The sequence below is a fragment of the Arachis ipaensis genome, chromosome B4 (genome assembly GCF_059453495.1).
Source record: "Arachis ipaensis isolate K30076 ecotype BB chromosome B4, ASM5945349v1, whole genome shotgun sequence".
Taxonomy (NCBI): domain Eukaryota; kingdom Viridiplantae; phylum Streptophyta; class Magnoliopsida; order Fabales; family Fabaceae; genus Arachis; species Arachis ipaensis.
Genome location: NC_142439.1, coordinates 121092011 through 121114658, shown reverse-complemented (window position 1 = coordinate 121114658; position 22648 = coordinate 121092011). Strand labels below are relative to the sequence as shown.

The following is a 22648-nucleotide window of genomic DNA, read 5'->3' as shown; positions in this document are numbered from 1 at the left end:
ATATAAATAATATTTGATATTGATTTAACATAATTATTTATATTAATTATAATTTAATATAATTAATTATTAAATAATTAATATAAAGGGTAAAGTATATTTTTTGTCCCTAAAGTTTTACAAAAGTTTCAAAAATACCCCTAACTTTTATTTTGTTTCAATTTTGTCCCAAAAGTTTTTTATTTGCATCAAATATACTCTTGACGGTTAATTTTTCAAAAAATTTAAGACCAATTTAACAACAATTTCATAAGAACAACCCTCAATACAAACAAATCAAGCATAATTTTCATGTATTATTGTTAGATTGATCTTAAATTTTTTTAAAAATTTAGCCGTCAAGGGTATATTTGATGCAAATCGAAAACTTCTGGGACAAAATTGAAACAAAATAAAACTTAGGGGTATTTTTGAAACTTTTATTAAACTTTAGGGACAAAAAGTATACTTTACCCTAATATAAATAATTAATTAAATAGATATATAAATATTTAATATATATATTTAATATATTTTTTATTTTTTTTATTAACTTACCACATGGCATGATTTTATTGGTTATTGCAAGTCCCTGTTTAGAGGGACTCTCAACTTTGATCCCTGTGAAGAGTCCTCTTTTCCTTTTCACTCCAATGGTAATTGAGTCTCCATGTGTGAACTCTATTTCTTAGGATTGGAATTGCTGTAAGAATGGATATCATTTTTAGGTCACCCTCTCTTCTCAATTTACCTTCCAATGATTTCTTGCTGATTATGCTAGCAAAGTCCAGTGGAGCACAACTTGTCTCTTCACTATCTTCTCCTCGGTTCGAGCACTCAGCTTCGTCAGGATTGATCTTTGGACGATCTTTTTATATGAACCACAAATTAGATTGATACTAGTTGCCGGAATTCATATGCTCATGAAGGTAAAATTGCAATGAAACAAAATCTTAGAAGAAAGTAGCAAGCGTGATGTTAACTATGGTTAAACAACTCAAATTGGATCGACTCACTGTTAGGATTTTTTATTTATATGCCACAGGCAATGCAAAATATAATATGACAAATATAAAAGCACAAACAAAAGTATCAAAATACAAGAACAATCAGAAAAAATAGTAAGACCCAATATCTTGAACATCCAAATGGAAATATTTACATGCCTAAGGTAAGTCATTTGCTTACTTTGACCAACAAAAACTAGAAGATAAAATGAAAAAAGAACAAAAGAAAAATATTAAACTACTCTTCTACCTTAGCCTATGACAACAATAAAGAAGTCTCGTAGCCACAAATTCAGCCCAATAGAATACATAAATTCAATTACAATTTTAGTCTTTATTATCTTATCTTTATCTTATCTTTAGTTGTTCTTATCTTATCTTTATTTGCTTTTATCTTTCATAAGACAATGTTCTATATATATTTAGTTTTACCCTCATAGTTTATAACACACTTCAGTACAATTCAATCAATCAACAATCAATAAAATTTCTACATCTATTCTTTTCCTATTCTTTCACAATTTTATCATGGTATCAGAATCATGGTATCCTCCTTGAGGAGGATATATAAGTTATCATCTTTTCGTTGAAAAATCACCATGCTTCTTTTTCAACCTCCTCCCACAATCAATAATCATAGATTTAGTTACATGCATCCAAGTGAAAATCCTACCACAGTTTTGGTTATTCCGGTTCTTTACCAGCAATTCCGTCTGCGCCTCCTTTCTTCAAGCAGTTCCATCTGCACACTTATCGCGCTCTACGCGCCCTTTGAAGACCACTCTTATTGCGCCATACGCGCCCTCTAAAGATCAATCTTATTGCGCTCTACGCGCCTATTATTTTTATTTTTTCATTTTTCTTTTGAAGAAGTCTCATGGCCCACAAATTCAGCCCATCAGAATCCACAAATTCAATTATAATTTTAATTGCTGCTCAAGCACAGCATCTCCTTTTATATTTTTTTGCTACCGGCAGCTCAAGCTCCGCTGCACGCATTTTTTTGAAGATCGTTGCTCAAGCACAGCATCTCCTTTTATATTTTTGCCGCCGGCAGCTCAAACTCTGCCGCACGCATTTTTTTGAAGATCGCTGCTCAAGCACAACATCTCCTTTTATATTTTTGTCGCCGGCAGCTCAAGCTCCACCGCACGCATTTTTTGAATATCGCTGCTCAAGCACAGCATCTCCTTTTATATTTTTGCCACCGGCAGCTCAAGCTCCGCCGCATGCATTTTTTTGAAGATCGCTGCTCAAGCACAGCATCTCCTTTTATATTTTTGCCACTGGCAGCTCAAGCTCCGCCGCACGTATTTTTTGAATATCGCTTCTCAAGCACAGCATCTCCTTTTATCTTTTTGCCGCCGGCAGCTCAAGCTCCGCCACACGCATCTTCCTCCGCGTCACCACGTCAGACGCGTTTTCCTCAACAATTTCATCGAAACTTATCCAAACTGTGGATTATTGACATCTTCTATCCACCAGCTTGCGGGGGCGTATTAAACTACTCTTCTACCTTAGCCCATGACAACAATAAAGAAGTCTCGTGGCCACAAATTCAGCCAAATAGAATACATAAATTCAATTACAATTTTAGTCTTTATTATCTTATCTTTATCTTATCTTTAGTTGTTCTTATCTTATCTTTATTTGCTTTTATCTTTCATAGGACAATGTTCTATATATATTTAGTTTTACCCTCATAGTTTACAACACACTTCAGTACAATTCAATCAATCAACAATCAATAAAATTTCTTCATCTCTTCTTTTCCTATTCTTTCACAATTTTATCATGGTATCAGAGTCATGGTATCCTCCTTGAAGAGGATATATAAGTTATCATCTTTTCGTTGAAAAATCACCATGCTTCTTTTTCAACCTCCTCCCACAATCAATAATCATAGATTTAGTTACATGCATCTAAGTGAAAATCCTACCACATTTTTTGTTATTCCGGTTCTTTACCAGCAATTCCGTCTGCGCCTCCTTTCTTCAAGCAGTTCCATCTGCACACTTATCGCGCTCTACGCGCCCTTTGAAGACCACTCTTATTGCGCCATACGCGCCCTCTAAAGATCAATCTTATTGCGCTCTACGCGCCTATTATTTTTATTTTTTCATTTTTCTTTTGAAGAAGTCTCATGGCCCACAAATTCAGCCCATCAGAATCCACAAATTCAATTATAATTTTAATTGCTGCTCAAGCACAGCATCTCCTTTTATATTTTTTTGCTGCCGGCAGCTCAAGCTCCACTGCACGCATTTTTTTGAAGATCGTTGCTCAAGCACAGCATCTCCTTTTATATTTTTGCCGCCGGCAGCTCAAACTCCGCCGCACGCATTTTTTTGAAGATCGCTGCTCAAGCACATTTTTTTGAAGATCGCTGCTCAAGCACAGCATCTCCTTTTATATTTTTGCCACCGGCAGCTCAAGCTCCGCCGCACGTATTTTTTGAATATCGCTTCTCAAGCACAGCATCTCCTTTTATCTTTTTGCCGCCGGCAGCTCAAGCTCCGCCACACGCATCTTCCTCCGCATCACCACGTCAAACGCGTTTTCCTTAACAATTTCATTGAAACTTATCCAAGCTGTGGATTATTGACATCTTCTATCCACCAGCTTGCGGGGGCGTATTAAACTACTCTTCTACCTTAGCCCATGACAACAATAAAGAAGTCTCGTGGCCACAAATTCAGCCAAATAGAATACATAAATTCAATTACAATTTTAGTCTTTATTATCTTATCTTTATCTTATCTTTAGTTGTTCTTATCTTATCTTTATTTGTTCTTATCTTATCTTTATTTGCTTTTATCTTTCATAGGACAATGTTCTATATATATTTAGTTTTACCCTCATAGTTTACAACACACTTCAGTACAATTCAATCAATCAACAATTAATAAAATTTTTTCATCTATTCTTTTCCTATTCTTTCATAATTTTATCAAAAAATAATGTTCACATGCACTACAACATTTCTTAGCTATTGCAACATATATTGCAAATAACACTCAAAAAGTGTTGTCTAAACTAATTAAAGACAACACTTAATATTTGTTACATAAAAATAAAGTTCTTGCAACTCTTTTTTAACAACAGACCATAAATGTTCCTTTTGATCAATTAAAAGTACAAATAAAAAGTGTTGCTTTTGTAAATTAAATAAGCAATATTTATAATATTTATATATTACACTTTATAAGTGTTATTCTTAAATTTTTAATAAACTTCTCATTATAAATGTTGCCAAAAATAAATTAAAATTTTTTCTCTAAAATTTTGACCTTTTCTCCAAATATTTTAACAAAAAATACTTTTTCCTTTTTTTAACTTAACACAAAATACATCTTTATAATTTATATATTATTTACTGATTTACTGATTCAAATCTTTAAGAGTTCAAAACGAAATTGCAAGCCCTATTTTCAATTAGAAACCCTAACTCCAACAATTAGAAACGAAGAAAGAAGAACGGGGGAGTCCGAGGGAGAAGGGAGGAGGGACCGTGCTGCATCTTGCCGCCGCACCACCATCACTGGAGAGAGAGAGATCTGGGGAAAGCAGAGGAGAGCGGAGAAGAAGACCGCGCCGGCGCGCTGGGCCTCACTGCGCCGTCGCGTCGTTGTCGAACCGTGGAGAGAGAGAGAGCGTTCGCGGAGGGAGCCATGGGAGAGAGTGACAAGCGCAAGCCAGGACTGGGAGGGAGAAGGCACCGTCGTGCATCCTCTTGTCGTCGCTGGAGATCTGGTCGTCGCCGCCGATCGTCCTTGAACCGCGTCGGAAACAGAACTGCGAACGGAAGGGCGCGCGAACCATAGCCACGGACGGAGAAGAAAGAGCGCGCGGAGGAGGTGAAGCCTCGGTTAGCACCGCCGATGCTCCTGCCACCATTGTCGTTGAGGAAGCTCACCGGAGTTGTTGGAGGCTGATGCCGCTCTTTCTGGTTCTGTTTTGAGTTGTGCAGCCGTGTTCGTGGCCACCGGGGACAGTGTTGTGGCTGCCAAGAATACCAAGGATTTAGAATTGGAAGTGATGGGAACTTACAAGGAGTAGGCCTCTTCATAAATGTTCCTTTTGTCTTTAAATATGTGATTTAATTTTAAGTTTAAGATATTGGAAGAATAAACTCTCAATTGCTGCTATTTTGCAGGCAGAGTTGGTAAGCAAGAAATATGAGGAGAAGTACCAACATTGTAGCAGAAATAACATCCAAATTGATTGTTGAAGAAGCTAAATTTCATGATATATAGGTAATTAGAAATTTGCATTATTATTTGGCAAATAGTTAAAGGTAGGGTTAATTGACATGTCTTGTCCATATTTCTCTGCAAATATGACATTTCACTACATCGCTTTAACTATTTTTTATGCATATTAGGAAAGGAAGGTAGAATTGCAGCAAGCCATTATCAAAATGGAACAAGGAGGCAGTGCAGATGGTAATCTTCAGGTATTTTATTTTGTATATAATTTTTATTCTAGAAAACCTCTACATTATTTTAGGAATAATAAGGAGTTGCATCACTGTCATGCTCATTAGTACCAAACATAGTTCAAGCTTGCATACTTATTGGCCTTTGAAGCTTCTAAAACACTAAAAGAAACTAAAGGTTAAAACAAAAAGAGAAAACCAGAAACTAAATAGGAGCTGTGTTTTGTAAATTTTTAGTGCTTTCTTTGTGTTTAGGTTTTGTTGTATGTATGCTAAAGGGCTGTGTCTAATTTGGTCTTTCTATCACTAGGTATTTCTTACTCAGTTGTTTTGTTGAGCAAATTGAAATTAAGCCTTGCTTCATGAATTGTTTATTTTAATTATAATTAATTTGGTCTTTCTGTCACTATTCCCCTTCTTGTGCTCTCTTCATGTTCCTCTCTACTCGCGGTTCTTCATGCTAGTCAGGTTCTTCTCTTCGCCTTGTTTTTCTCGCGTTCCTATTCTCGCCTTGTTAGCTTGCATTAATTCAGGTAGTATATTTTTTAGTTGAGTTTTTCTTTTTCTGCTGAGATTTTTTCATTCATTTCTGTTTTCAACATAGTTTACCTCATGTTCCTCTCTTTCTCTGTTCTTTGCACTGTCTTGGTTACTTCTCTCTACATTTTGCCAGAAAATTACATAGTACAAGATCTGGTTTCATTCTGCATTTGATCTGCAACCAAACTTGTTTCATTTCATTAGGTTCGCACTTCAAATCTTTCCTTTCCTACTCTAATTGCTCTATTTTTTGTGTGTGATTTTTTCAAGAAAAAGGAAATTGTGTGTTTCTATTTGTTGTTTTTCTGAGCTATTTGCTGTCTTTCTGACCAACTTATAATCCAATTCCTTTTGTCTTAACTGTCCAACATTTGAATCTGAATATGGCAATTGCTATGATTGGAAAGCTTGTTCCTGAAGATGAATGCGCATGATCAGTCCCTGGATTTGGAGAAATAGATTCTGGTTCTGACAATGACACATAAATCATGTGTCTTCTCATTACAAGATCCATATTCAGATTCAGATGTTAGTAGAGAGAATGCAGGGTAATGTGTTCTTCTTCTCTCCATTTTATACTGTGTGTGAAAGTTAGTGTTTCTCACTATTATATGGGTTACAGTGAATTTGAATAAATGTTTATGTGTGTGTTCTTTGTCTGTTTTTAAAAGGAAGAGGATGAAGCACGGGTTAAAAAAGCGCTTGTGACACTGTGAACTTCACAGAAGAAAAGATTAGTTTGACGAGAGAACAACTAAATTAGACCTCTTGATCAACACCGAATGTTCTGTTCCAATAAGGATACTCTTCAACCTCCTTTACACCCTCATGAGCTTCTTCATCTCCGCACAGCTACTCTTCAACCTCGAGCTCCAACTCTCTCTCTCTCTCTCTCTCTCTCTCTCTCTCTCTCTCTCTCTGACACACACACACACACACACACACACACACAGTTTTGATTTTTTGACCTTTTTGTCTCCTCTTTCTGTGATGCACAGCACGATTTCGATGCGCCGCTCAGAGTGACGTTGCTTTCTTCTAGAGTGTTCCACTCGTCGGAGGCATTCAAATTGGACTACGAGAAGATGGAGAAGGAGTTGAGGGTGTTTGTGTACCCTGACGGTGATCCTGAGACCTATTTCCACACGCCGAGGAAGGTCACCGGGAAATATTCCAGCGAAGGTTATTTCTTCAAGAACATCAAAGAAAGTCGTTTCTTCACTGCCGATTCTCTTCAAGCTCACCTCTTCTTCATTCCTATTTCTTGCCACAAAATGCGAGGCAAGGTATGCATGCTCTAATTTCACCTCCAATAATGATTTGCACAATTCTCAGGGGTTAACTCACATCTGGCAACAAGAAACCTCTTCAATTGTGCAATATATTTTCTGTTTTTATTTATTCAAATCAATTTTTGGTTAGTTATTCTTGTATAGCAAATAGTTGAAATGTCAAATGTTCACAAATCACAACTTTTAGGTTGAAATTGCTTAATACATATAAAGCCAATTTTGCATTTGTGGAAGATTTTGGGTGCCACTTGTTTTCACAATTCTCATAATTGATTCTCAAATCACGTAATCATTGAGGAGAACTGTTAATTTGTACATATCTAAGCATGAATAAAATTATTCAAATATTAGCAACAGATAATAGAATATCGAATATGCTTAGCAGATAGCACTACGCATGAATTCAACAACCTAGTGTCTAGCATAATTATGATATAAGAGTCTAATGCGAGCATGTGAAGTATGCAGGGGTTGACTTATGAGCGTATGATTTATGAAATTGGGAAGTATGTGGAGAGCTTAAAGTTCAAGTATCCTTATTGAGTGCTGATCACTTTTTTGTGACTTGCCATGCTGAATAATGACTATAAGAAAATTAGACCTCTTGATCACTATTTCACTAGTGGTGTAAGACTTAAATTACATAAATTTATTTTATTTTTTTCAATCTGATAATTTAAATGTGTTGAAATTCATGCCTTTCTCCATTTGCAGTTAAATGGATATGTACTATGCCAAGAATACACCACTGGAGATTTTGCCCAGGTTTATTTTCGTTACTATGTTGTATGCCAAAGTCAAGATTATGTGCTCGTTTTTTGTCCAAATAATTTCCTTCTGATATTAATTTTTCTATAATGATTGGAAGAATCGAAATTTACTTCTTTTTCTTGTTCATAAATGCTCCTCTCTTGATGTTTTTCTATATTGTTACATTTTTTCTGTAATTTCTGCAACTGAGCCTTTTTATTTCTTCATGTTTCTGTTGTTGGTTTTGGTACTTTTATTTGATGTCACTACTTGTGATTTGTTTCAAGTTATAAGAATATACTTTTTTGTTGTATATATGTGATAGATAGTCTATTCTTACTATGTCTGAAAATTTCTTACCATTGTTTTGCAGATATAATTATCATGGTATGTACAAGGAACAAGCTACTAGGATTTGGAGAAAAATATATCCAAGTCAATTGATAAAACTTGAAACAAATATATTTAGCTTTTTTATTTTGAGTCCATGTATTTCGTTTAGAGGTTTAGAGGTCTTATTTAATTATCTTTCCATGTTTTGATGTTTTCATATTGAATTAGAGATTGTTACATGATAATGTATTTGAAATATTTTAACTTGATAATATATATCCAAGTAGAATAAGTTGAGATTGTCTCTTTTTTCACATCTTTAATTTTATTGTACCCAAATTATAATAAAATGCTCAAATTATCATAGCTATAGGTAGTAGATACTGTAGTATGAGAAGAATGTTGAAATTTATAGTAATAATATTAGAGGCAACGCTTTTAGATTGATGCCATACTAATAGTAGAAGAGGTAACACTTCTAAAGTGATGCCATACTTGGTCAAATATATAACACTTCAAAGGGTTGCTATATCAATAGAATAGGCAATGCTTTTCATTAGTTGCAAAATGAGTAGAAAAGACAACACCTAATAAACATTGCATTAAAGTTTACTCACAAGCGTTGTCTTTGTTTTAGAATACCCAACGCTTCTAAAGAGTTACTTTCAAAAGCGTTGCTTTCGAAGAAAAAAAAGCGTTGCCTTGATCTAAGGCAACGGCCGCATATGCAACGTCCCAAAAAAACGTTGCCTTAGGTCCAAAAGTGTTGCTATAGATCAAAGACAACCCTTTTTCAATATTTAGGCAAAACTTTTTAAATGTTGTCTCAGACGAAAAATGTTGTAGTGACAATTTGTTATTAGTGTTAGAAATGTTCCTACGAGTCTGCAGATGTATCAAAACCTTGCTTCTGCAATTCTCCCTAACCCAACATACCTTCGTCAACACCCTAAAGTTAGAAGCTTACTAGGAGTTTTGTTATTTAAAGTAGTAAAAAATTGTTCACGCCCATTGCATATATGCAATTGAAGCATCTTTATCACGTCTTTTAACAAATTTCAATAATTATTCAACTCATTAAGTCAATAACAACAGCAAGATTAACTAACAACAATTATTCAACAATTATTATTATAAAAAAAATTAATACCTAGAGCTAGAAGTTAGAACAGAGCAGAGCTGACGGGAACAGTAGTTGACGCGGTGGTATAGAGCTGGCACCGGCGGAAAGTGGCTGCGCAATGGAGGCAGCAAGCGAGACCGGCGACAGTGGTTTTAATTTTCGAAACTCAAACAGCGGTGGCTGAACGTTGGCTAGACGAAAGTTGCACCGATAGATGGACGGAAGTTGCGCCAGTGGATTCAATGACGATGAGATGAAGGAGAACTAGAGAAGAGGGGAGTGCTGCTTCGTGTTCTGTTTCTGCCTGTTGTGGAACTGGAGAGTAGAGGGGTAATGGTTGGAAAAGGAAAACACTGTCATTTTTGCAAATTTTTCCAAAATCAGTCGGATCACGGTTCGATTCGACCGACTGGTTCTCAACCAATTCGACGGTCTAATGTCAGTTTTTCAATCCTCCAATTTTGGCTTCTATCCAAACTGTATTTGATAGCAGTTCACGGTTCGACCTGTCAGTTCGAATCGGTTTTCAGAACCTTGGTAAATATAGTTAGATACTTAACTTTCTTTTTATTTTTAAAAATACTTCTCTTCTTATTTTCATATTTTAAAAATATTAAATGATTATTTTATTATCAATTTGACTAAATATCTTTTTATATATATATATATATATATAATCAAATTAAATAATCATTCAACTACTCATTTTTTATTTGATTACGAAATCAAATCTTTATAATATTCATAGTAAAAAATATTCTTTTAAATGATGCCATTGTTATGGTTAGAATTAAATCTATTTACAACAAGAGAAACATCAATATTAAATAAACAATATGCTTTTTGTCTCCATTAATTTTGGAGATAGTCTACTAATTTCATTTATATTTGAGAATAGATCATCAAGATACATATTCAATATAAAATTTTTAAGTTGACTATCATGTATCAAAAGTTGAGTAGAAGAAAACTTATGTGAATAAAAGTCAGCTAAACGAATCAACTTCTTATTATTAATTGCAAAAAACAAGTCACTTGAATTCAAACAAGTTACATAAAGAAGAAACTCAGTATTTTACTTATTTAAAATGGTTGTTAAGCTCTTGAAGTTGTTTATCAATCACTTATAAAATAATTGAACTTGAATACGATGCAAGTTTGACACTTTTTGAATTTTGTGCCTTAATCTTTCTGAAAAAATTATTACAAAAACTATAATAAAGATTTAATTATTAAAAATATCTTTAATACAAAAATTATTAAAAAGATTTTTTTATAATATTTAAAAAAAGGACCACATCTTTGTTATAGAGAGACAAATATATCAATTTTTAGGTTATTTTTTCATTTATTTTCTTTTTGTAAACATATTTTTTTATAATTTATTATATTTAAATTCTTATTTATATCTGCTTCATCTATAACAATAATTTTTGTGGTGAATTTTTAATTTTTCGATTCACTATTAGTAACCCTCTTATTCATGTTTTCTCTTGTTCATATTTTATGATTTGAACTGCTTCTGTATTCTTGGTAACAAACTCAACCAATAAACCAACAAAACTCAAAATCTCTTGCCTATGTAGGTGCGAGAATTCATTGGGAACTTTGCTCTCTCAATGAAGGCAAAGACAACAGTATCTTTTTGCCTATTCAAAGCTTCTGTCACTGTGTCTTCACCATCCCCATTTGTATCTAATCTCACAAATTGCCATCACATGCATTATAGTATAATTAGGATCAATTAAAATTAATTAATATCAGTTATATTCATATAGCATCTCTGTATATTTATTGTAGGATTTTATACTTTTATTACTTTGATTCTCCTAACACCTATATATACTCTTGTACATTATACCTTTAAACATACACTCAATAATACACCATACTTTCTCGAGTTTAGTCTCTTATTTCTAACATGGTATCAAGAGCATAGGTTTTTCTTTCCATGGAAATTCTTTCATAGCCCCTTGTTTTTTTTTCTTTCAACAGTATTCTTTGCCTTTGTTTTTCGATCCTTTCCCGACACTTTTGTTCATCACCGCCGTTACTACCGTTTTCGTCTTGTCACGATTTCAACACATCCAGAATCGTCAACAGAGGCTGCCGGATGCGCCATCACGCACCGCCTGAAGATCGTTGTTCGCTTCAGGTTCCACTTCCCTTCACACGCCTCCAGCATTGTTGGATCCACGCCTAGGATCAACGGCACTGCAGAGCACCACGTGTCATGCCGAGACACACCACACGAACCCACTTTTCAACCTGTGTCCCTTCCTGGCCCGACCAAACCCGCATGCCACCTCCCTCCTCTCACGCATTGCCATGTGTCCTTCTCAGCTGATGTGACAGACAGTGAGGCCCTTTCTAAGATTTTTTGGTGAGCTCTTTCCGATTTTGCACTCCGTATTCTCAATCTCTGCCCCAATTTTACAGCTTTTTCTCTCTATCGCCTTTGTTTCTACTATTATGGAAAAATCAGATGTCTTTGCTGCTACATACAGAAAGGATAAATTCTGTTGGCATTGTAACCGTTTTAGACACCTCTTCTCAGACTGTCCATCTATTGAATATCGTAAATGCAAGTAGAAAGGTCACATGAGATACAATTGTCCAACACTATTTTGCCATTATTGCAAGCTCTTGGGACACTTGATTACTACTTGTCCTACTCGCCCACCATGTTTAGATCACCACAAGTATCATTCTCATCCCAACTACACTAATCAGAATGTGCCTACTTCTACTGTTGCTGCTAGGGGTGGCAAACGGGAAAGCCCGTCTTGCCCTGCCATGCCTAACGTTAGGCTGCCAAGCCCGCCAAATATCTTTTTTTTACTATTAAATATTAAATAATATATATAATTTCACAACTATTTTAATAAATTTATAATTTCTAAAGACAAAAAAATTATAATTCCTAAATTCACAAACATTGAAATCTTTATATTTATAAATATGTAAGAAACATAATCATAAACCAAATTTTTTGAAACAAAATAAAAAAAACTAACAATGGCAAAAAAAAGCGCTAGGCCCGACCGGGAGGCCCGCCTCGCCCCCGCCCGCTCCGCCCGCCAAAGCCCACGGTTTAAGCGGTGCGGGTTATACGGGCTTTCGAAGTGTGATGGTCACAATTTTCCAGTCCAACCCACCTTTTTGGCAGGTTACATGGGCCGGCCCGGCAGATTTAGGCCCATTTGCCATCCCTAGCTGCTACTGCTACTGAATCTACCAACTCTACTTCTCTCAATCCACCTTCTGTCTCTCCATCCAACATTGAGTCTCTTCTTCAGCTACTTCTCTCCTTTTCTAGTAATACTTCTGATGCTCTTTCCACTCCTCCAGGTAATTTTAAATAGTATTTTGATTATGGTTACTTTAATCACATGTCTCCTTTGCATCATCTTTGTCTACCACAAAAAATGCACCTTCTGTCAACACTACCGATGGTTCCCTCTTGCATGCGACACATAAGGGTTTTATTTCACAATCCAATCTTAATCTTCCTGATACTTATTTTACACTACAAGAAATATGAGTTTTAGTGGCAATAACATAATGGCCACTGTTTTTTTTTATTTAAGTTATGTTTTTATGACCATTATATATTTGCCATTAATACTATATATTATAATAACAATTATTATTATTATTTCCGCTAAAAAATACATGAAAAAAGTTTTAAAAACAAATTTTAAGTGGCAATTATATATTTGACACTATTATTATATATTATAATGGCAATTATTATTATTGCCACTAAATTATTATTTATTTTTACTTTTAGTTTTAATTTTTTTAAATTAATACTGGAAATTATTTAATTGCCACTAAAATTTTGTTATAATATTTTATTTAATTTCCTAAATTGCAAACCCATCGAAGAATGAGAGAACCCTTGCCTCCGATAACCCACTCCTTGAAAATCCACTCCATCTCAACTTTCTCCACTGACAACCACCCACAACCATCGTCATAGGCCTTGTCATCGCCGACGATCACTGCCTGTTGTCCTACACGCATATCTATCTTCTTGTTTCCATGCTCTGCTTCAAAACTAGGTCAAATCCACACCTGAGCCAATTAGATCCGCTTCGCTACTCTAGACACCGAACAGTGTTGCCATTGCCAACGCAATCGTTGTTTCCCTTGCCGTCGTAGTTTCAGTTGTTGTTGCCCTCGCCGTCATAGTCGCCAACCTTTGTTGCTTCTGCTGTCACGCACATTTGCCCTTCATTGACTCCATTGACGCCACCGTAGTAATTCGTTGTAACAAGTAACTCTTATGCGCATTCTCTTTACTTTAATCCATCTCTTTTTGTTTTTATTTTACTTTTGCCTATAATTTGATTTGTGTCTTTGCGTCTGTTTGAAGTGAAAATGCACACTCTCTTTGTTCTCATTATTCAAATTAATAATGTGTTTAATTGCTTCATTAGTTCAGTATAATTTCATAATTTCTTTTCATTTGTGTCTCTACATTTGTTTAATTGCTTGAATAATGTGTATTGATTAATATAATTACTGTTTGAATTTGTGGTTTTAGATACACTACCACTATATTGTGCTGTTTGAATTTGGCGTATTCATGATAATAGTTCTATCAGTAGAATTTTTCTATGATGAGTTCAGATTATTTATCATAGATGATAGATAGATAGGTAAATTAAATCAATACCCGTCTGGGACACAAGATTTTCTTATTTTGTATCAATTTTACTTGGTTATCACTCAGTAGTTTTTTATATATCCTTTTGGAATGTTCAACTTCATGCGTTGTGATTAATCTGCCATGCCTATGACAGCAAATGACATATGGGCCTAACTAGTTAATATCATAATTTAAGGTTTTTCTAATAATTTTTCTGGATGTCAACAATGTTCTTCACAAACCTATACAATGTTAGGCCTAAATTAACAATGATTTCTGTTGGGCAAAAAAACGAGAAGCTTTATTTGTATGGTTGCAACTTGATATACAAGGTGGAGAAAAACTTTGCATCCAAACTATATAGTAAAAGGGTTTGATACCTGAGAGTAAATAAAAATTAACTAAAACTTTGATTAAATTCCATGCAGCGAAATACCCAAGTTACTAACATGTTTTTCCTCCAAAGAGTGGAGGACTTCAATGCAATTTACTACATGTATACAGATTTTGTTAGTGTTAAATGAAGGAGCTATTTTTTTGGAAGTGTTAAACAAACTCTATTAGCTCTTCTGCTATACATGCTGAAATTGTTATCTATGATGGTGTTGTTTCACATGCAATGTAGATAAAGAGCTTTGTTTGTACTCTTAGAAAAGTAGATTTCATTGCAAAACCTCTAATAATTTACTGCTGAAATAGTTCTGCTACAATAGAAGGACTTCTTTTAAGCTTTTTTAAACATATTTAGGTATCACTCTAGATTTATGGAGCTATTTAGTCATGCTTATATATACTTTCTATGACAAATAGCTCCATTAATTTCTTTCTGCAAAATGAAAATAAGAAAAAAGACATATTTTTCATTCTTTCTCTTCAATTAAGAGACATGATCATAACTTTCTAGGTAATATATAATATTTCATCTCATGTTGACTAATAAATTCCATTAATTTACATTATCAATTATGTCACTTTACTATTCTTTGGCAAAGTGCCAAGTTATTACCATAGCGCAAATTCATTTCAATTAGATTTTAACTAGTCCTTATTACATTATTAAATGTCATTATGTAATAAGGAATTCTTCTCAATATGTATCAACTTAGTAAGGTCAAGATAGATACGTGCTTCGAAAAATTGTTAGATTTATGGTTATGGTTTATGAGTGGACAATTTCTCAGATACCACTACTAGTCCTGTTTTTTTCGAAATAAAAATTGGAGAACATAAAAGTAATGCAACTGTTATAGTCAACACGAAAAGAACAAGCCATCATATTGAATCAAAAGTGTACCATATTTTTATTATAAACTAGTTAGTAACCCGTGCCATGCATGGAAAAAATTTATTTAAGTTAATAATTGTTTTATGAACATACTGAAAATAGATTATCAGTATTTATAAACTTTCATGAAATTTGACAATGAATATAATCGATCATATACAATAATAATTTTCCATGATTCTATCATATGATTACATACATGAATTATATGTATTATTTCATATTGGGTGTATTGGCCCATTATTAATTTATGCAGTTTAAATAAATTTTTCAATTAACAAAATAAATAAATTAAAATGCTATGAAAAATTAAGTTTTTTACAGCTCTTGTGAAAGAAAATTGGTTTAACCATTAATCAAGTATCATTAGAAATAAATAAAAGATGAGATATTATCTAAACATAAATATTTAAAAAAAATATTTGTATAATAAGAGCATGAAGACACAAACTATTAAATATGATGTACATGAAAAATGGACATGGAGAGAAAATAAATGAATATTTTGGCGATAAAATGATAATTGCGGCTTATAGCTCACTACGCCAGATGCGGGGGTTTGCGGCGTTAAAATATCAGCGGTTCAAAAAGACAGCTGCTAAGTGGCAAGGTTGCGGCAATTACCCACTTGGACGGTGGTGTGCAGTGAAATTACTAGAATTTACGGTTAAACAAAACACTTTTATCAATTGAAACCCACCCCTAGGTGTTTTCTCCAAGTGTTTTCTCTGAATTGAAAATCTATTGGCGCGACTCTCTTCTCTGAATCCCTATTGCACTGCAAGCTCATCCGCCGCAGCCTCATTGCGCCCTTCATTCCTCCCACCCACACCCCACCCATCGTGCCCTACTTCATCTATGCCTCTCCATTCTCTTGCAGTCAGTGCCTCCTTCCCACTGCCCTATTGTGCGCTGTGAGCTCTTCATCCCCCTGCACCCTCTGCACTCCTTTCCTCTCTCTTGCCCTTTCTTGCAGACATTGATGTATTGTCGTCTTGTGTGCTGTAGATCTCATTTCGCGTAGTCATGGTCTTCCGCGCAGTCACAGTCGCAATCGCCCTCCACGCAGTTTGCAGCTGCCATCATCCTCCGCGCAGTTCCCACCCGCTCACGGTACGATCCTTGACTCTGTTTTCTGTTTCCAAAATCTTAGATATAGTATTAACTTATTGTCTTGTGCATTTTGGTGTTTTTATGGAATATGCACACAAACTGTTTGCTAGTTTTCCTTAGTGAAAGTTTCATGATTTAATAAGCAGTTGTGTGATTCTTTCTCTTTTAAAGTTTTAGTTTGATTGTTCTGTTTTATTTTGATATTAGTATATGTTGAATGGTATCATTGATGGTGTGGTTATGAGTTTATCAAAAGATTGATTATGCTTGGTTCATCCACTATTATGCTTAATGCAATATTTTTTCCTAACTCTGTTAATGTTAAAGTAATGAGGTGTTGTAATGGCTATAAAGTGAAACCTTGTTGAAATTAGCACGAATAATATTTATTTTAACTTTCCTGCAATAGTCAATAGGAATCTCTTAGTTGAATTATCAAGAGAAGCATTAAACACTTGAAAATTGTATTTCCTATTTTTAGTTCTGATGAGACTATAAAATATCATGGTGTATAAATCAGACAACTCAATTGCACTTTAAAGGGGCAAAGGTTTTTGCTGCTGTCATGCAGGATTTACTTACAAAAGGAATAAAAAATGCTCGAAATGTAAGAGACATCAATGATTTACGACTACTTTTCTTCTTCCTCTATTAATTTTATTACTTAGTCACTGAAACTTATCACTGTAGTGAAACTTATCACTATAACTACAGGCTATCATATATGGATGTTCAGCTGGAGGATTGACTTCGATATTGCATTGTGATTGCTTCTGAGCTCTATTGCCTGCAGGAGCTAAAGTTAAATGCCTTTCAGATATATTGGTATATTTTCATTCACACTCATTATATTTAATAAAAAAAAATGCACCTGACGATCTTATTATCCATAACAATAACATCATAATAGAAAGGGAATCAATAGTAAAAATCACAGGCTAACAGCTCCTAATATATACATAGATGATATATATAATTATGAAGGTAATCGAGAGCATGTAGTGCCATCCATGAGGCAGCATAAGTGTGAGATCTCACATTCAATTCCAACACTAAAATTTATTACCATTTTATTATTTAATAGTTGTCATGCAATGAGCATGCGCGGCCAATTCTTCTTTGAGGAGGCAATGTCTATGTGGCCATTATCTGAACAAGCAAGCATATTTCCTGCACAACAAGATAAGGGTACACTATATATTGTCTAGTAATTAAGTAGTAACAATGCTATTAAGGTATTATCAACTTAAATTAGATAATCCATTTCACCTTGCCCACCCTCCCTGACTTAAATATATATGATTAAGAATCACACTCTTTAATAATTAGTCTGTTACCAACCAGAAGAAAAATTCACAAAAAATGCAATAAAAAAGTTTTAAGGGGAAATTAAATTATAGGGCCAATGAAAATTGAATAAATTAATTCTTGTTTTTGATATTTGTATTAATTCTAATATTTTATTTCCTTGTCTTGCCTTGGTACAACAGGCTGTGTTTTTTAATATTGTTGATGGATGGACACTTGTAGAGAATGCTGGGAATCTTTCAATAATAGCTCCAATTTGTAGTAGGTTCATTTTTTACATTGTTTTGAAATGATGTTAAATTTGTTGGACTAACAATGCTTATGAAAAATGAGGTTCAAAGATGCTGCTATGAACCATTTCATGCTCTTGTTTGGATAAATAATACTTACAGCTCACGTTGAATAAGTGAACTGGACTGTTGTAGCTGTTCTTTCTTTCCCACTCACTACTCATTATCCATCTCTTTTGTTGACTATGCTGCATTCAAAAACATACCCTTTTGAAGGTATGCTAGCTGTAAAGGTTTAATATGAATGCAGAATGAGAGGAGCACAGTGAATGGGGTGAGTGCCTCTCTATTGAATTAATTAACTGCTTAAGGATTTCTTTCATTTATGATTACTTTTGTGTTTTTAATTGATAGTTTAAGAACCTTCACATTTATCAATGATTAATTGCACGCTTTCTCTTGTCCTTTATTGCACTTCATAACAGATTCAATCTTGTCGTTGGTGGTGGGCCGAATGCAAGTGTCATACACTATTTGGGAAATAACCAAAAGCTTAATTTAGTTATCATCACCAAATGCTGTCTCCTAGTATTTATTTTTTATTGTTCAATTTTTATCATATATTTGGCAGATTAAACAGGGAGATTTTATTTTGATGGATGTTGGATGTGAGTTACACAGTTATGTTAGTGATCTTACTTGTACCTGGCCTCCCTGTGGTAGCTTTTCTTCTTCCTAGGTTTGCCTAATTGAATTGCTTTTAGTAATTTCACATAGTTATTGGATGAAACAAGTTTATTTTATTGCCATGTCATTTTCCATTTCATCCTTGGTGGTATATTTAGGAGGTTTGTTTATGAAACATTATTTACCTTCATCCTGTTTAATAAGGCCTTAAAGTTTCTTGCCACTTCAACCAAATCCATGAATGAATTGCTTAATGTTTCTTTTTATCTTTTTTTTTAAGAAAAACATAAAAAGAAACTCCATCTTCCAAATAAGGAAAGTGTGAAAGTTCATTCTTATCTTTAATTAAGGATTGAGTATACATATGATTGTGCATCTATTATAACTTTAGGAAGAAAGCCAAGGGCCGCAAGGAATGAAAAGCACCTATTTTTTGTTGGTAAAATTTAGTATTAAGACTGTAAGAAGTAGGAGAGTAAAGAAAGTGAGGAAGCAGATGCCTCAAAGACTTATTTGGTGTTTCTCTCTGTACTTACTTTTCTATTTGACTAATCTTTAGTAGTCAGTGAGATTTCTTCAACAAAACAGTATGTTAGTACCACTTTCTTATCGATTCACTTGTTTGAAATCTCAATAAGTAACCAAAAGGCTTGCCACAGGAATCCATGATAGATCAGAAGATGGCATTATGGAAGAAGTGAAGATTTATGTTGGTTCAAGATTCTCAATATATTCTTCTCTTGCCCATGGCACAAGGGATCTCATAGGGCTCTCTCTCCTTTTTTAGTTTTATTTTAATGTTTTTTTTAGAGGGAGGGGGGACTAGGAAAAGAATATCAAATGATACAAGGGAGCGGAGGAAAAGAGATCCTCAGAACTTATGCTTTGTGCCATGGCATCTTCCCCTCTTTATGCTAGCCAATGAAATTTAAATGTGTAGAGCTTACTTTTTGCTCCTTATTAATGTATAGTGAAATTGCTCATTCTAAATGCATTGTCCTGTTAGTCTTATAGTGTGTGATATGATCTCCTCTTGTATATTCAACTTTATGAGCTTATATTGCAGACTATTTCATAGGGCTCGTTGATGCATTATGCGGACTATCTCATAACAATTAATAGCAATTAAAGTGTGCTACTGACCTGAATATTTTCATGATAGAGATATCTGTGTTTTTTGAGTGTCATTTTTTTTTCCTTTAGTTGAATGTTAACTCATTGTATACTTAATTAGCTTCTTGAACCTTTATTTATAAAACAAAAACCCACCCAAATCTGCGGCGGTTTTAAAACCGCCGCATATTTTTTTTAAATTCACTGACCAAAATAGCGGCGGTTTTGCAAGCGTCGCAAAATCAAATATCTGATTTGCAGCGGTTGTGCCAGCGGTTTTCTAAAATTGCCGCAAAATCAAATCTCCACCCCTTAATAGGCGACGCTTGTGGAACCGCTGGAATTTCGTTTCGCGGCGGTTAAAAACCGCCGCTATTCGGCGTGTCTCTTGTAGTAGCTTCTATATTTCTTAAGATATTATTTAACCAAACAAAAATGGTTTATATGCAATATTTGAATATATGAAAAGATAAAACGAAATATTAAAATAAAAAGAAACTAAAGAAAAAATATTATTTGCAGCAAGGTAGTGAACTCGTAGTTTTTACCTCGACTCGTTAAGCTAACTCAAAATCGTAATTCGTTGAATCGTAAGACGGAACGTAAATATGACTCGTAAATTATAAAAATTTAGAAAAATTTAATAGCAAAAATTAATTTTATAGAGAATAAAATAAATCTCAAATAAACTAAATTACCCATAGAATTATAACTAATATATATACCATAACAAGTTAAAAGTCACAATTCAACACAAATTCACAAATCAAAACACAAATTCACAACTCACAAGTTCATACGACACTAAAATAAATTCAAGTAGCAAATAAACCAACCAAACTATTAGAATTAACAACTAATTAACTAAAATCTAAATAAGTTATTTAATAATCATTCTATTCTTCATCAGTCATAAAATCTTCACGAGTTTCACAAACTTCTGCATTACCATCTTCATCATTATCAGGAGCAGGAGGAAGAGGTCCTTGGAGAAGTTCTTCAAACTCATCATCATCGAGATAAGGAATTGCCAAAGGATCCTTAGAGGCACCAACAACTCTATTACCACTTGCTCCATCATTTAAATCAGGATCTGAAATTAGAGCATCTAAATCTTCTTCTTCTCCATCTTCGTCAGCAACAATCCACTCTTCATCAGAGTCCAACTCATCAAGACTATAGTCATAATCAAGACTTCTTCTAGTTTGTTTTTTCTTTGCTAATCTTGAGTTTGTCATCACAAACACAACATCATTCATGGTTTTAGCTTTCAAACGGTTTCTCCTTTTCGTGTGAACCTTTCAAAAGTAGATAAAAAATATTAGACATTAGTCAAACAACAAGATAGAATTGAAGAATTAACAACCAAATTTATAAAATTAAAATGCAACTTATATTTAATTACTAACCATCTCAAAAGCGCTCCAATTACGTTCACATCCAGATGAACTACATGTCAAATTCAAGACACGAATTGCAAATTGTTGGAGTTCTGGATGCTGATCTCTATAAGAATCCCACCATTGAGCTGGAGTTTGAGTATAAATTGCATTTTGAGCTACTTTACTACCAAAAAACTCTTTTCGAGTCTTAAAATCTTCAAGTTGAACATCCATCTTAGTGATTAAATCTGGATTTCCTGTCATCCTTTCCATACAAGCATAAAACTGCTTCTTAAGCTCATAAGCAATTTTAAAACCAGAGCTATAATGAATTTGAGGATTCAAATAATAGCCTGCAGCATGCAATGGCCTATGAAGTTGGTTGCCCCATCTTGCATCAATAATGTCCCAAATAGGTATATAACTAAAACATAAAAAAAATTAATAAATTAATTACAAAATAAACAATATTTTCAGAATTCAAATTTTTCAACTCTCTCTGGCTTTTACTTTTCTACTTCTGCCGTTATTACATTTTACAATTACACTTTACACGTATCATTCAACATTATGTACAACTCTTATGCATTAATTAAAAAATAAAATAATTAGACACTTTACCTTGTCTCAACTCCTTGAAATGCATCTCGTATTTTTTTCTTTGCACTTGTCATTTCTTCATAAATAAATCCCATTGCCGGCTTTTCTTCTGAATCCACCATACGAAGCACATGAAGAAGAGGGTAGGCAGCCCTCAAGCAAATTACGACTTCCTTCCAAAACACCTTATCTAACACTACACTTGCAATTATCTTTCCATCTTTTGTCTTTGCAAATTTACTAGAAGTCCATTGATCAGAAAGAAACATTCTTATTAAGGAACCTTTGTTGTCATTGAGACATCCCAAAGTAAGGTAAGAAGTTGCAAAACGGGTCATACCCGGCCTCACCAAATCTTTCCCCTTAGTGTGGATGTGTAGTAGTGCAATAAGAGCAGTTCTAGCATATATGTAAGTAGTAATCTTTCTACCTTTATAAATTGTGTCCTTGTGAAGTGTTACTTTTTTTTCCAAGTCTTCTAACATTAAATCAATGCAATGTGCTGCACAAGGCGTCCAAAATAACTTTTTCCTCTTTTTCATTAGCATTTCTCCTGCAGCTTTGTAGTTAGCCGCATTGTCGTGACAACTTGGATGACATTTTCTTCACCAACCTCTTCAACCACATCATCTATCATTTTAAAGATTTTATCAGCTGTCTTAGTAATGTGAGAGGCATCAATGGATTTCAAAAAAGCAGTCCCTTTAGGACTATTAACCAAAAAATTTAGGATGGTCCGTCTTCTTTTATCTGTCCAACCATCAGTCATTATTGTGCAACCAACCTGCTTCCAATATTCTCTATGTTCCTC

General features: G+C 34.1%; 2 protein-coding genes across 24 annotated transcripts; one reads left to right on the top strand and one right to left on the bottom strand.

The window, feature by feature from the left end:
• The first annotated feature begins 4403 nt into the window (after positions 1–4403).
• On the top strand, positions 4404–8647 carry LOC110271176 (putative glycosyltransferase At5g03795). Of its 23 annotated transcripts, none has more exons than XR_002361586.2 (9): positions 4405–5041; positions 5143–5242; positions 5371–5442; positions 5893–6168; positions 6372–6512; positions 6636–7250; positions 7725–7883; positions 7971–8021; positions 8380–8647. XR_002361586.2 is itself a non-coding variant. In XM_088485918.1 (9 exons), exons 7-9 carry the CDS (start codon positions 7050–7052, stop codon positions 8448–8450), a joined length of 318 nt encoding a protein of 105 aa, XP_088342044.1. In that variant the 5' UTR covers positions 4406–5041; positions 5143–5242; positions 5371–5442; positions 5889–5957; positions 6098–6168; positions 6372–6512; positions 6636–7049; the 3' UTR covers positions 8451–8647. The 23 variants fall into 23 exon arrangements, 19 of the variants coding, with proteins under 19 accessions (XP_088342040.1, XP_088342039.1, XP_088342038.1 ...); XM_088485918.1 differs by lacking the exon at positions 7725–7883 and having other exon boundaries at positions 4406–5041; positions 5889–5957; positions 6098–6168; positions 6636–7245; XR_015881413.1 differs by having other exon boundaries at positions 5889–6512.
• A 12104-nt stretch (positions 8648–20751) lies between these two features.
• LOC107616286 (uncharacterized) lies at positions 20752–22337 on the bottom strand. The gene is made up of 3 exons (XM_088485819.1): positions 21859–22337; positions 21265–21661; positions 20752–21153 (listed from the first exon to the last, which is right to left on the bottom strand). Exons 1-3 carry the CDS (start codon positions 22320–22322, stop codon positions 20752–20754), a joined length of 1263 nt encoding a protein of 420 aa, XP_088341945.1. The 5' UTR covers positions 22323–22337.
• Positions 22338–22648: the final 311 nt, after the last annotated feature.